Consider the following 13,462-nt stretch of genomic DNA (forward strand, 5'->3'; position numbering starts at 1 on the left):
CGGGTCATGGTCTGCAGCACGTGCTTTCACATTGTGATCCGTTTGCAGTTTTGTTTTCCAGACACGATAACTAGAATATGTTCTATTTTTTACATAAAGGGCTTATCTTTTTTTTGTTTTTGTGGGGTTTTTTTGAAGATTTTGTTTGTTTGAGAGAGACAGAGATAGCGAGAGAGAACACAAGTTGGGACAAGAGAGGGAAGCAGGCTCCTTGAGGGAGCCCGATGCGGGGCTCCATCCCAAGACCCTGGGATCATGACCTGGGGCTAAAGCTGCTGCTTAACTGACTGAGCCACCCAGGCGCCCCCAAGGGCTTATCTTGATAATTGAAACAAATGGAATATGTTTCAGTGCCTTCAATGGAAACCACAAATTTTCAACAACCTCTAAAATGAGTGTTCTCCAAAAGAAATTTTTAAAAATTGATTTTAAAATCTCTTTCATCTCAGCACTCTGTTACATTGTAGTTCTTTTATCCACATAAAGCTTATTGTTTTGTGTGTTTTAAGGTGTGATGAAAATTCAGGTGGGGTATTGTGAAGAGGGGGTTACAGTTGAAACTATGAGCATGAACAAGCCTTCCTCTTTTTTTTGTATTTAAATCCAATTAATTAAATGTAGTGTCTTACTAGTTTCAGAGGCAGAGTTCAGTGACTCGTCGGCTGCATGTCACACCCGGTGCCCATGACGTCTTTCATGGCCGTCACCCAGTTACCCCAGCCCCCCATCCTCTGCGAATGAGCCTTCTAAAGATAGGAGGAGCAGGAATGTGCCATGGGAGGGAGACGGGGAAAAAGGATTTCTGGAATTTTTCCAAAAAAAAGAATTCGTTATTGGAAAGGTGGGAAATCCGTTATCACAGAAGATGGAGGAGGAAAGCATTTTGAGGCTCAGTGGTTGTCAGTCGCGTTCATGGAGCAAAGAATTCACTCGAAGAATGAAAAAAGGTAGCGAATTTGGCCGTAATGTAGTGTCTTTCTCACAAGTTCAGCTTAGAGTCTTGAATTAAATAGTCTGGTGGTCGGAGTTTTCTCTGCTTCACTGCTTATATATGTGATTTCACACTGTTTCCTGACCTTTAGAAAAGGATAATGTTTATTTGAAGAATGGCTATGAAAGTACTTTATATTATAAAATGTTCAATGCTTTCTCAACACGATGTGGATGTGTGTGTGTTACATGAACTATCATGTGATACTCTGATCTGCCACCTCATTCTTGATCTCCTTTGTTTTAATCATGTTCAGCAGCCTTACTATGATTCCAAACCAAACACCAAAACTAAATGGCTTCTCTGAAAGATTGAGAAATACAAAAAAAGGAAAGCAGTTAGAAGACGTGTGCATACCAACTTTTCTCTCCTCTATTGAGAGGTTTTTGCTTGTTAATTTGCTAGAGGTTGTAAGTTCAGCTAGTACAGAGATTGGAAATGTTTCCAGTATGGAGATGTCATTTACACTAATGAAATGTAAATTTTTTTTTTTTTAAGATTTTATTTATTTATTTGACAGAGACACAGCAAGAGAGGGAACACAAGCAGGGGGAGTGGGAGAGGGAGAAGCAGGCTTCCCGAGCAGAGCAGGGAGCCCGTTGCAGGACTTGATCCCAGGACCCTGGGATCATGATCTGAGCTAAAGGCAGACGCTTAATGACTGAGCCACCCAGGCACCCCCATGAAATTTAAAATTCTTATAAAACAACAACAGTGCAGGGGCACCTGGATGGCTTACTTAGGCTAAGTATCTGCCTTCAGCTCGGGTCACGATCCTAGGATTCTGGGATGGAGTCCCACATCGGGCTCCCTGCTCAGCAGAGGGTCTGCTGCTCCCTCTGCTCCTCCTGTCCTCCACTCATGCTCTCTCTCTCAAGTAAATAAAATAAAATTGTTAATATTTTGAGAGAGCAAGAAAGAGAAAGAAAGCACAAGCAGGGGGAGTGGCAGAGGCAGAGGGAGAAGCAGGCTCCCCACTGAGCACCACGCCTGATGCAGGACTCAATCCTAGGACCCCGGGATCATGACCTGAGCCGAAGACAGATGCTTAACCAACAGAGACACCCAGGTACCCCTCAAATAAATAAAATCTTCAAAAAAAAAAAAAAAAGTAGGGGCGCCTGGGTGGCTCAGCGGGTTAAAACCTCTGCTTCAGCTCAGGTCGTGATCTCAGGGTCCTGGGATTGAGCCCCGCATCGGGCTCTCTGCTCAGCGGGGAGCCTGCTTCCCCCCACCACCTGCCTCTGCCTATTTGTGATCTCAGTCAAATAAATAAAATCTTCTTTTAAAAATGTACTAAAATGTATACTTAAAAAAGTATTAATTCCTCTGTGGGTTATAGTTTTATTTTTAGCACAGAGCTAAATAGGATAGTGTTTACCCAGGATGCTTAGTGGGCAGTTAGCTTAATAATGTATTCAGCACTTGGAAATTTTCAGTATTATTCAGTAATATTCAGTATAATTTCACTTGGAAATGTTCAGTATTACAAAGTTTTGAAGTTGTGTACTCTTCGCCCTTGTGAACTTTGTTAACCCATCCAACCTTGATAAAATAAAAATTTAATGTATTTTAAAAGTTCCTATAAAACAAAAATGGGTTCATGAAGGCATATATAATATTAATTGGCATACAATTATCTCTTTTCTTTCTAGAATGATCTTTGCCGAGTGTTCCCCCAACACTTGCCCCTGTGGTGAGCAGTGCTGTAACCAGAGGATACAGAGGCATGAGTGGGTGCAGTGTCTAGAACGATTTCGAGCTGAGGAAAAAGGTTGGGGAATAAGAACCAAAGAACCCCTGAAAGCTGGGCAGTTCATCATCGAATACCTAGGGGAGGTTGTCAGCGAACAGGAGTTCAGGTACAGTGATGAATGATGATACTGCAGTAAAACGGCAAAGGTACCAGATTGGAGTATAAAGTGGAAGGTTTCAAGTTTCCTTTGAACTTAATCATTAATTGACTTTCACTTCTTCCTCTCCTCTTTAGGAACAGGATGATCGAGCAGTATCATAATCACAGTGACCACTACTGCCTGAACCTGGATAGTGGGATGGTGATCGACAGCTACCGGATGGGCAATGAGGCCCGGTTCATCAACCACAGCTGCGACCCAAACTGTGAAATGCAGAAATGGTAAGGAAGCAGGGGAAGGTGAAGTCACAAATCCTAAGAGAGCAGAAGGCATTGAGGGTATCAAGAGATGAGTCTGCCTTCAGGGTGAGTCCGCTTTCACAGCACCTCAGGTGACTCCCCCCAGGCAGAGTTGGCTGCTACTCTTTCTTCTCTTCATCTTAACTCCTCCCAGAAGAACATAGCAGCATATATGATGTTATAATAACAGTAATACCTCAGACTTAGCAACTGCTCACTGTGTGCCCGGCTCTGTGTTACATGTTCATCTCCTGTGAGGTCACTCAGCATATTTATTACATGCCCACTGGCTTTGTCACAGTGAGAGACAATAATAAGTAAAATAGATAAGAGTCTAACTGAAAAGCAAAAAATTACATCTAAAAAAAATTGAAAAGGGGCATCTGGGTGGCTCAGTGGGATAAGGCCTCTGCCTTTGGCTCAGGTCATGATCTCAGGGTCCTGGGATCGAGCCCCACATTGGGCTCTCTGCTCAACGGGGAGCCTGCTTCCCTCTCTCCCTCTGTCTTCCTCTATGCCTACTTGTGAGCTCTGTCAAATAAATAAAATCTTAAAAATATAAAAACTAAAAGCAGTTGAAAAAAGATAATAGAAGATTCTGGAAAGATGGTGGAGTAGGAAGCATCAGGAGTCTTATCTCCCCTTAGATATTTACACTGGCAGAATCTGGCTGATGGAACAATTTTGGAGTCTGTTGAAGGCTTGCAACCACTGGGGTTGGGGTTGGGGTTCCTTTTAGTCAGTTCAGTCAACTTCAACTGTTAGAACAGTAGCAACTCCCATGCCTACCCCCAGCCACATGGACGGTAGCTCTGCATGCATTCCAGCAGCTTGCACACAGATTGCAGATGCTAGGATGGCTAAGGAAGACCCTGTCCTCCAAAAACGGTGAGTCTGGGCTCTGATTGCTGCTTCTGATCACAGAGGTGCGGACAAAGATGAGCAACCATTGTGGTGGCCCCTCCCACCGTTGTAGAAAGCTCCTCTCCTGCCACATGAAGTGACTTCCAGGAGACTTGAAGAGCCAGGGCCCTATTTTCTCCCCTTCATTTTTCACTTTTTTTTTTCCTTTTGGGGGCCAGATATTAAAGATTAGGGCATGTGAGCCTTGGGGAAGTTGGGAGAACCTTATTTCTAGACATACCACATTATTAGGTCCAAATTTGCAGTATTCAAGAAAAAGTCACATGGAATACAAAGAAACAGAAAACTGTGGCCCATTCAAAAAAATACAATCCAAAACAATCTGTCCCTAAAAAAAGACTCAGTGGCAAATACATTAGACAAAGATTTTATAAAACACAAATCTCCAAAGGTGCTCAAAGAACTAAGGGACAGTATGGAGAAATTCATGACAATAATGTGTGAGCAAAATGGAAATATCAGTAAAGAGATAGAGAGCAGAAGGCATTGATAGTCTAAAAAATACCATAATTGAAATGAAAAGTTCACAAGAGGGAATCAGAGGCAGATTTGAGCAGACTGAAGAAAGAAGCCATGAACTTCATGATAAGACAATGGAAATCCTCAAGTCTGAGGAAAGGAAAGAAAAACCTTGAAGGAAAGGGAACTGACCCTAAGGGACCTCTGGGACACCATCCAGCAGACCAACATACGCATCGTTGGTGTCTGAGAAGGACCAAAGAGAAAGAGGCAGAGTGTTTGAAGAAATATTGGTTGAAAACTTCCTCAGCTTGATGGAAGCGGTGAACATGAATAAGCACGAAGCTCACTGAACTCCAAGCGAGGTGAACTCAGAGACACACAGCAGGAAACACAATCAGACTTCCCAGTGATAAAGAGCAGATCTTGAAAGCGGCATTAGACAAGCAAGTCATCACATACAGTAACATTACGTGCAGATTTCTTAACCAGAAATTTTGGAGGCCTGGGGTGCCTGGCTGGTTCAGTCAGTGGAGCCTGTGACTCTTTTTTTTTTTTTAATATGGAACGCTTCACAAATTTGCATGTCATCCTTGCGCAGGGGCCATGCTAATCTTCTCTGTATCGTTCCAATTTTAGTATATGTGCTGCGGAAGCGAGCACGGAGCCTGTGACTCTTGATCTCGGGCTTATGGATTCAAGCTCCATGTGGGATACACGGATTACTTAAAAGTAAAATCTTGAGGGTGCCTGCATGGCTCAGATGGTTAATAAAGGAAGAGGCATTTCACTCCCTGATTTCAAACTGTATTACGAAACTAATAATCAAAACAGTATAGTGTTGGCCTAAAAATGATATGAATTGAACAGAGAGCTCAGAAATAAACACATGCTTGTATAATCATTTAATTCACATCAAAGGAGCCACGAATATATCATACAGAACAAGAAGTCTACTCAATAAATTGTGTTGGGAAAATGGACCCCTGTCTACACCATACACAAAAATCAAGCCAAGATGTATCAAGGACTTAAAAGTAGCACCTGAAATCATAAAATTCCTAGAAGAAACCATAGGGGTAAGCTCCTTGACATCATTCTTGGTGAAGACTTTCCGGGGTTGACACCAGAAGCAAAGGGCAACAAAAGCGGAACTAAGCAGGTAGGATGACATCAGACTATAAAGTTCCTGTGCAGCAAAGGAAAATATCAACAAAATAAGGCAACCCACAGAACGGGAGAAAATATTTGCAATTCATATATCTGATAAGGGGTGATACATGAAATAAAGAATTCCTGCAATTCATAGCAGCAAAGCACATCACAACCGAGTCTACAGTAATACTGAAGATTTTTTTTTTTAAGATTTTATTTATTTATTTGACGAGAGAGAGAGATCACAAGTAGGCAGAGAGGCAGGCAGAGAAAGAGAGAGGGAAGCAGGCTCCCCACCAAGCAGAGAGCCCAATGTGGGGCTCAATCCCAGGACCCTGATATCAGAAATAAATTCAGCAGTTACAGGGTACAAAAAGTCAACACACAAAAATCAGTTGCCTTTCCATACACAGGGAACAGAAGGAAATTACAAAACCATTTCCATTTACAGCGGTACTCAAAAGAACAAGATACTCAGAAATCAACCAATGAGGTGAGAGAATTGTACCATGAAAACTACAAAACGTTGCTGAGGGAAAGTTAAAGAAGGGACACCTGGGTGGCTTAGTTCAGTGCCTTCAGATCAGGTCATGCTCTCAGGGTCCTGGGATCAAGTCCCGCATCGGGCTCCCTGCTCAGCGGGGAGCTGCTTCTCCCTCTCTCTCTCCCCCTGCTCTTTCTCTTTTTCTCTCTCTATGAAATAAAATCTTTTTTAAAAAAGATAATCAGATTGAACAGCTTTCTATTTTTGTAAATTTTTTAACTTTAAGTATTACATAAAGACACAGATTTTAAGTGTCAGTTACCATCCGTTTTTACAAATGTACACACCCATACAGCCCACATCCTACCAACATAAAGAACACTTCCATTGTTTCAGGCTTAGAATCTTGCCACCTCAAAGGCAAGCAGTGATGTGGTTTCTGTCACCAGATCTGTTTTCCTGTTGCAGAGCAGCATGTCTGTGTAATCTGCTGTCTGGCTTCTTTCACGTAGCAGGTTCTTACAGTTTATCTGTGTTGTTGATTTGTTGATGTTTTTTCTGGACTAATGTTCCTTTGTATAAATTCACCACAGTTTGTCCGTTTTCTTGAACTTCTTTTTGGAGAGTTAAATAAAATGAACAAATTCCTTGAGAAAGCACAACTTACAAAATGGCACAAGGAGAGAGAAAAAGTCTGAATGTCTGCCAGTCAAGCTGAATGTATAATTAACAGCTTCTGACAAAAGAAGCTCCATGCTCAGATATCTTCACTGATAATTCTTCTGTATACTTAAAGAAGAAATAATGGCTATACTACCAATATCACATAAACTCTTCCATTTTTTTTTTAAGATTTCATTTATTTATCTTGACAGACAGAAATCACAAGTAGGCAGAGAGGCAAGCACAGAGAGATGGGGAGGCAGGCTCCCCACCAAGCAGAGAGCCTGGGATCACGACCTGAGCCGAAGGCAGAGGCTTTAACCCACTCAGCCGCCAGGTGCCCCAAACTCTTCCATTTCTTAAGGCTAGTATAACCTTCGTCAGAAACCTAACAGCATCGTTAAGAGAAATAAGAAATCCGGGTGAAGATCTCCCATGAACATAGACATAGAAATCCTGATTAAAATATTAGCAAATGGGGCGCCTGGGTGACTCAATGGGTTAAATAAGCCTCTGCCTTCGGCTCAGGTCATGGTCTCAGGGTCCTGGGATCAAGCCCCACATCAGGCTCTCTGCTCAGTGGGGAACCTGCTTCCTCCTCTCTCTCTGCCTGCCTCTCTGCCTACTTGTGATCTCTGCCAAATAAATAAAATCTTAGGAAAAAAAAAATTAGCAAATCAGCTCTAGCAATATGTAGGATTAATACATCATGACCACATGGGGTTTACTCCAGGAATGGTTGGTTGGTTTAACATTCATAATCAATGTAACTTACTGCATTAATGGAATAAAGACAAAAAATCATTTATCATCTCAGTGGGGGTAATAGAAAATAGAAAAAGCATTTGATAAAATTCAGTAGTGTTTACAGGGGTACGTGGCTGGCTCAGTGTACTGTTGGAGCACACAACCCTTGATCTTGGGGTTGAACTTTTTTTTTTTCTTTTAAGATTTTATTTATTTATTTATTTATTTAGAGCAAGCACGTGAACAGGGAAGAACAGAAGAGAGACAAGCAGACTCCCTGCTGAGCACAGAGCCCAACATGGGGGCTAACCCCCCCCCCCAAGAAAGTAGCACTGGCTGTAAAGGAACGATAATATTAAAAATTTCATGAAAAGATAGTATTATGAGAGTTAAAAAGCTAAGCCATACGCTGGGGAGAAGATATTTACAATATTTATCTGACAAAGAACTTTATAAATCCAGAATCTACAAATAAATAGGAAAGCCCAATTTTTAAAATAGTTCAAAGAATAGGCACAGTGAAAAGACTGAACAGTGTTCAGACCAGAGAGAACTGGATGGCTCAGTTAAGTGTTGGACTTTAGCTCAGGTCATGATCTCAGGATCGAGTCCCGTGACCATCTCTGTCCTCAGTGGGGAGCCTGGCTCACCCTTTCCCTCTCCCTCTATCACTCCTGCTCCCTCCCTCTCGAATAAAATCCTTTTAAAAAACAGTCAATACACATAAAATAGGTGTTTAATATCTTTAACCATCCAAGAGAAATACTAACTTGTGTTGGAACACGACATGTTCCGCCACAATGGCTACAGAGACAGAGATTGCCGAGCACGCAGTCTGACACGAGTGCTTGTAGGTGCTGGTGGGCGTGTGTGCGGGTGTAGAACCACGGCCGGAGAAAGCTTGCCCATACCTGTCTTGGCTAAACATGGCCCGTAGCTCCATGGCCACACTCCCGAGTATGTCCCCAGCAGAAGTGAGCATTCACCTTCAAAGGCGTGTGCAGGAACACCCACAGAAACATCTTCATAACAGCTGAGAACTACGGGCGGTCCGGATACTTACCCGTAAGACAGGAGTCCAAGTGGTGCTGTTCACACAGAGTAGGCTGATCGCAGCCATAGTAACACCGAGTGGGGGAACAAAGCTTGTGGTTGTGTCTCCTCCAGTGAATTACTCTGTATGATTCCGCTCATGTGATGTCCCACCGACGCCAGACTAGTCAGTGGCGACAGAGTCACAGCACATCCTGTGTGGGGAACACACTAGCTGGGAGAGAAAGGTTTCTGGGAGGTTGCACAGGTGTAAAAACAACTAGAAGTCGGCAAGCGAACTGTACATCTAGGAGTTGTGTGTTCTACGCCATGTAAGACCCCCCAGGGGCACCTGGACAGCTCATTTGGTTACGTTCCTGATTCTTGATTTCTGGCCCAGGGCATGATCTCAGGGTTGTAAGATCAAGGCCTGTTTCGGGCTCTGCGCTGCACGGAGTCGGCTTGGGAGCCTGCACCTCTCCCTCTGTCCTCCTCCGGTCTCCTCCCGCCTCTCCTCTGCCCTCCCCTCCCATTCTCTCCTCCTCTCTTCCCCTCTCTGAAAACAAATAAGAATCCACAAACATTTTTTTAAGTTAATTTATTTCATTTAGTAATCTCTACACCCAACATGGGACTTGAACTTACAGCCTCGAGATCAGGTGCAACATGCTCTTCCGACTAAGCCAGCCGGGCGTCCCACCAGTCCCCCCAGGTTTTTAAAACAGTACAGTGTATAATCACATTTGTAATGTCATGGTGTAGACCAAGGGTCCGCAGACTTTTGGGGTGTGCCGGTAAAAATTTACAAAGACGTGGGTGGGGTTTGCTGTAGTTTGCCAACCACTAGCGTAGACTAAAAATGCTTTCTGAGTGGGCGGGGGGAACCTGAATATATTAGAGAAATTTCCATTTCATAAGGATAGGATCCAAGCTAAACCTTAGTGTTTCCGACAGTGGCAGGGAGGCAGCAGTGAAGCAAGAGAAGAAAATCTGTGGCATCAGACAGCCCGCATTTGAGTCCCCTGGTTTGAATGCAGCTTCCTTGCTGTGTGACTGAATAAACTGTCTAAGCCACAAATACTTCCTGTATAAAATAGGGATCAAAGTACCCGTCTCATCGGCATAGAAGACAGACACTGAAAGTACAGACACTGGCCAGGAAACCCCCAAGTAATTGGACAGATAAGCAAAGGCACATTTGAAATCAGCATACCATTTCAGGCAGGGTATTCCTGAACTCTGCCTTTGGGGCGCCTGGAGGGCTCAGCTGGCTAAGCAGCTGCCTTCGGCTCAGGTCATGATCCCTTGGTCCTGGGATGGAGCCCCAAGTTTGGTTCCCTGCTCAGCATGGAGTCTGCTTCTCCCTCTCCCACTGCCCCTGCCACCTGCTCATGCACACACCCTCTGTCTTTCAAATAAATAATAAAATCTTAAAAAAAAAAAAAAAAAGAATCTCTGCCTTTAACCCCCTCCTGCTCCGTAGGTCTGTCAATGGCGTGTACCGGATCGGACTGTATGCTCTGAAAGACGTGCCAGCTGGTACCGAGCTCACTTATGATTACAACTTCCATTCCTTTAATGTGGAAAAACAGGTAAGCATAAGCCGTTCGGGAGGGAGCTGGGACTTTGCCACCGCACCAGGCACACCACAGGCCTTCTTGAACGTTACTGTGTACAGCCGATGAGAAGTACGCTGGAGAAGGCGGGTTCCAGCCCACTTTCCTAGGGCGCCGGCTCAGAACTCTGTAGAAAGAGACTCTCTGTAGTGTTGGGTTTTGGTCAGTTCTTAGCCGGCCTAGTGAAGAAGTTTTCCCAAAGTTGAATCTTCCCTTTCCATGGAAACACATTTATATTTATTTTACTCTCAGTCACTTTACCTCTGCCTAAAAACTTCTTGACTGAAACTGTCAGGCGTCCAGACGCTCGGGCGCGCTGTTGGAACTCGGCAGTGAGGCTGCAGGCTGAAAGCACGACTCTCTTTCCTTTCAAAGCAACTGTGTAAGTGTGGCTTCGAGAAATGTCGGGGAATCATCGGGGGCAAGAGTCAGCGCGTGAACGGACTCACCAGCAGTAAAAGCAGCCAGCCCGTGGCTACGCATAAGAAGTCCGGACGGTCGAAAGAGAAGAGGAAGTCAAAGCACAAGCTGAAGAAGAGGGTGAGTAACAGCCTCATTCCTGGCTTTCCCGGCACTGCCGCCCGGGCACTGCTGCCCGGGTGCAGAGAGAAGGCGGCCCTGGAGGCTGGTCTTAAAGCCGTCCCAGTGCCCTTCAAGGGGGTTCCCGATTGATCCTTTCTTTCCTGCAATCCGGTCCCTGTGTTTTCCAGAGAGGCCACCTCTCCGAAGCACCCAGTGAAAACATGAACACTCCAGCGAGCTCGGCCCCGCAGATTCAGATGAAGCCGATGTCTAATCGCGAGAGGTAAAAAGGAGGTTTTCTTGCCTTTGTAAGATTTGCTCGTCACTTAAAATCATTAAACATCCGTAAGGTTGAGTCGTTTCTCAGGAGGTCATTAGCCAGGAATCGGGATATGTAAATCTGGATGGGGGGTGGATACGTGTTTGTTTTCCCCAATTTCTAACTGAAATTTAGCATTTCCTTCAAATATGATCATAGGCAAAAGGAGTGTGTGTGTGTGTGTATGTGTGTAGTATTTGCAGTTTCCATGATTTTATCACCAATGTTCACAAAATATCACGTGATTTCTACCTTGAAATTACTGTTGTTAAACCTACCACTAGCCACTAGAACATGTCATGTGTTAAAAAAAATCAGTGTTTACTTCTGTGTCACAATTTTGGGGTTTTTTTAATCTTGTGAAAACAATTTCAGTGTATTGGATTTCCTTTTAACCCTGTGTATTAAAAATTAAAATTTTTAGGGGCGCCTGGGTGGCTCAGTGGGTTAAGCCGCTGCCTTCAGCTCAGGTCATGATCTCAGGGTCCTGGGATCGAGTCCCGCATCGGGTTCTCTGCTCAGCGGGGAGCCTGCTTCCTTCTCTCTCTCTCTGCCTGCCTCTCAGTGTACTTGTAATTTCTCTCTGTCAAATAAATAAATAAAATCTTTAAAAAAAAAAAAATTAAAATTTTTAAATTTAAATTTTTTTTAATACTTTAAAACTTGGTTCAGGGAAGGATGACACAGGCTTCATCAGACTGCCAGATTCCCTGCTTTGTTGGTAAATTATTAGAGCAGTAAACAGGGTCTGTAGTGACCATATTCGCTCTTCCCTGTACTCGGGTAAGATTCGTCCTTGTCAGGAGTGAGCGAAGTAAATATGCATGTGCTGAGCTCCCGGGTCCTAGGACACACCCTCCATCTTCCCTGGCCTGCTCCAGTATCTTAGAAAGTTCGTCAGCATTTGTAACTTCACTGTGATCTTGGCCCCTTTTGTCCCATATCACTTGAGTCATAGAAGTTTTAAACTGGAGGAAAACAGAGATGATCTAGTCCAGCGGGTTCTGCTCCGGCTGCGTATTCGCCGGGAGCGGTCAGCGCCTCCCGCCGGCCAGGCTGCTCCGCACATCTCTGACCTGGAACTTTCAGAGGTGGGACCGAAGCTTTAGTAGTCTATAAAGCTCCCCTGATGATTTCAGTGTGACCAGGTCAGGAACTATAAAATTGGTCGAAGTTTAGTGAAGCCACGGTTTGAGACTTACCCAGTGTCCCATCTGTCTATGTGTGCACTGGAGTGGGGATCAAATTGTGGAGTCACCACATTGTGTGGGGTCCTTGAAGACAGACGTAACTTACCATAAGCTCACAGGTCTGCGTGGGGCACTGCATTACACAGGGTTTGCCCACGCCATACCTGTCTCACATGTCTCGGCCTTGATCTGCCAGTCCGGTCCTCCTTCTTACAGCTAGTCCTGAGCCCGCGCTTCGTCTGGGCGACTTCAGTGAGAATTCGTGTACGTACTCGATAAATCGCAGCCTTCGAGTCAGGCTGTTTCACTTGCTAGAGTTTCTGAGGCTTTTAAGTGGTATTTGCCAGATGCTTACAGATAGTGCAGGGGAGTCTTTATGTTATATGGAGAAAAAAAAAATGCAAAACTGAATTGTTTTCCCATATATAATATATAATTATTTTATAATAGGTGGATTAACTGATAATTATTGATTTATATCATCGTAACAGTGGTTCTGGGGCACCTGACTGGCTCAGCCAGTAGAGTGTGCAACTCTTGATCTCTGGGTTGTAATTGCAAGCCCCACATTGGGTGTTGAGATGACTTAAAAATAAAATCTTCAGGGCGCCTGGGTGGCTCAGTCAGTCAAGCCTCTGCCTTCAGCTCAGGTCATGATCCCAGAGTCCTGGGATCGAGCCCCATGTTGGGTTCTTTGCTCAGAGGGGCATCTGCTTCTCCCTTTGCCTGCCGCTCCCACTGCTTGTACACACGTTCGTGCGCGCGTTCTCTCTCTCTCTCAAGTAAAATCTTTTTTAAAAAGTGGTTTATATAGAGTGGGCATATAATAAATACTATTGAATTAATGAATAAAAGACCTTCCTTCCTTCTAGGAACTTTGTGTTAAAGCATCATGTATTCTTGGTCCGAAACTGGGAGAAGATTCGGCAGAAACAAGAGGAAGTCAAGCACACCAGCGACAACCTCCACTCTGCGTCGCTCTACAGCCGCTGGAACGGCATCTGCCGAGATGACGGGAACATCAAGTCCGGTACGGCTGGAAACAAGTACACCTGTTGGTTCCGTAGTATTGTCTCCCACTGGTTATTTTAGTTGCTTTCATTCTATTCAAGGATTTTTTTTACTCTGGACCAAAAAAGCTAAGATCTCAGCATACAGGCATCATTCAGCTGCTCAGTTTCCTAGTCAGTGCTCGAGGGAGTAGG

General features: G+C 44.2%; 1 protein-coding gene and 1 non-coding gene across 2 annotated transcripts in view; one reads left to right on the top strand and one right to left on the bottom strand.

The window, feature by feature from the left end:
• The window catches only part of ASH1L (ASH1 like histone lysine methyltransferase), a 168,684-nt gene that overhangs the window by 138,919 nt on the left and 16,303 nt on the right, over positions 1-13,462 (top strand). Inside the window, exons 11-16 of the mRNA XM_059146914.1 lie at positions 2,647-2,853; positions 2,982-3,128; positions 10,094-10,202; positions 10,602-10,766; positions 10,937-11,031; positions 13,130-13,287. Of these exons, the coding sequence (XP_059002897.1) occupies positions 2,647-2,853; positions 2,982-3,128; positions 10,094-10,202; positions 10,602-10,766; positions 10,937-11,031; positions 13,130-13,287 (881 nt within the window). The remainder of the gene's footprint in view (positions 1-2,646; positions 2,854-2,981; positions 3,129-10,093; positions 10,203-10,601; positions 10,767-10,936; positions 11,032-13,129; positions 13,288-13,462) is intronic.
• Positions 5,086-5,192, bottom strand: LOC131815445 (U6 spliceosomal RNA). The gene has a single exon (XR_009347747.1). It is a non-coding gene; the product is annotated as a U6 spliceosomal RNA (small nuclear RNA).

The sequence above is a fragment of the Mustela lutreola genome, chromosome 14, assembly GCF_030435805.1.
Source record: "Mustela lutreola isolate mMusLut2 chromosome 14, mMusLut2.pri, whole genome shotgun sequence".
In the NCBI taxonomy this organism is placed as follows: domain Eukaryota; kingdom Metazoa; phylum Chordata; class Mammalia; order Carnivora; family Mustelidae; genus Mustela; species Mustela lutreola.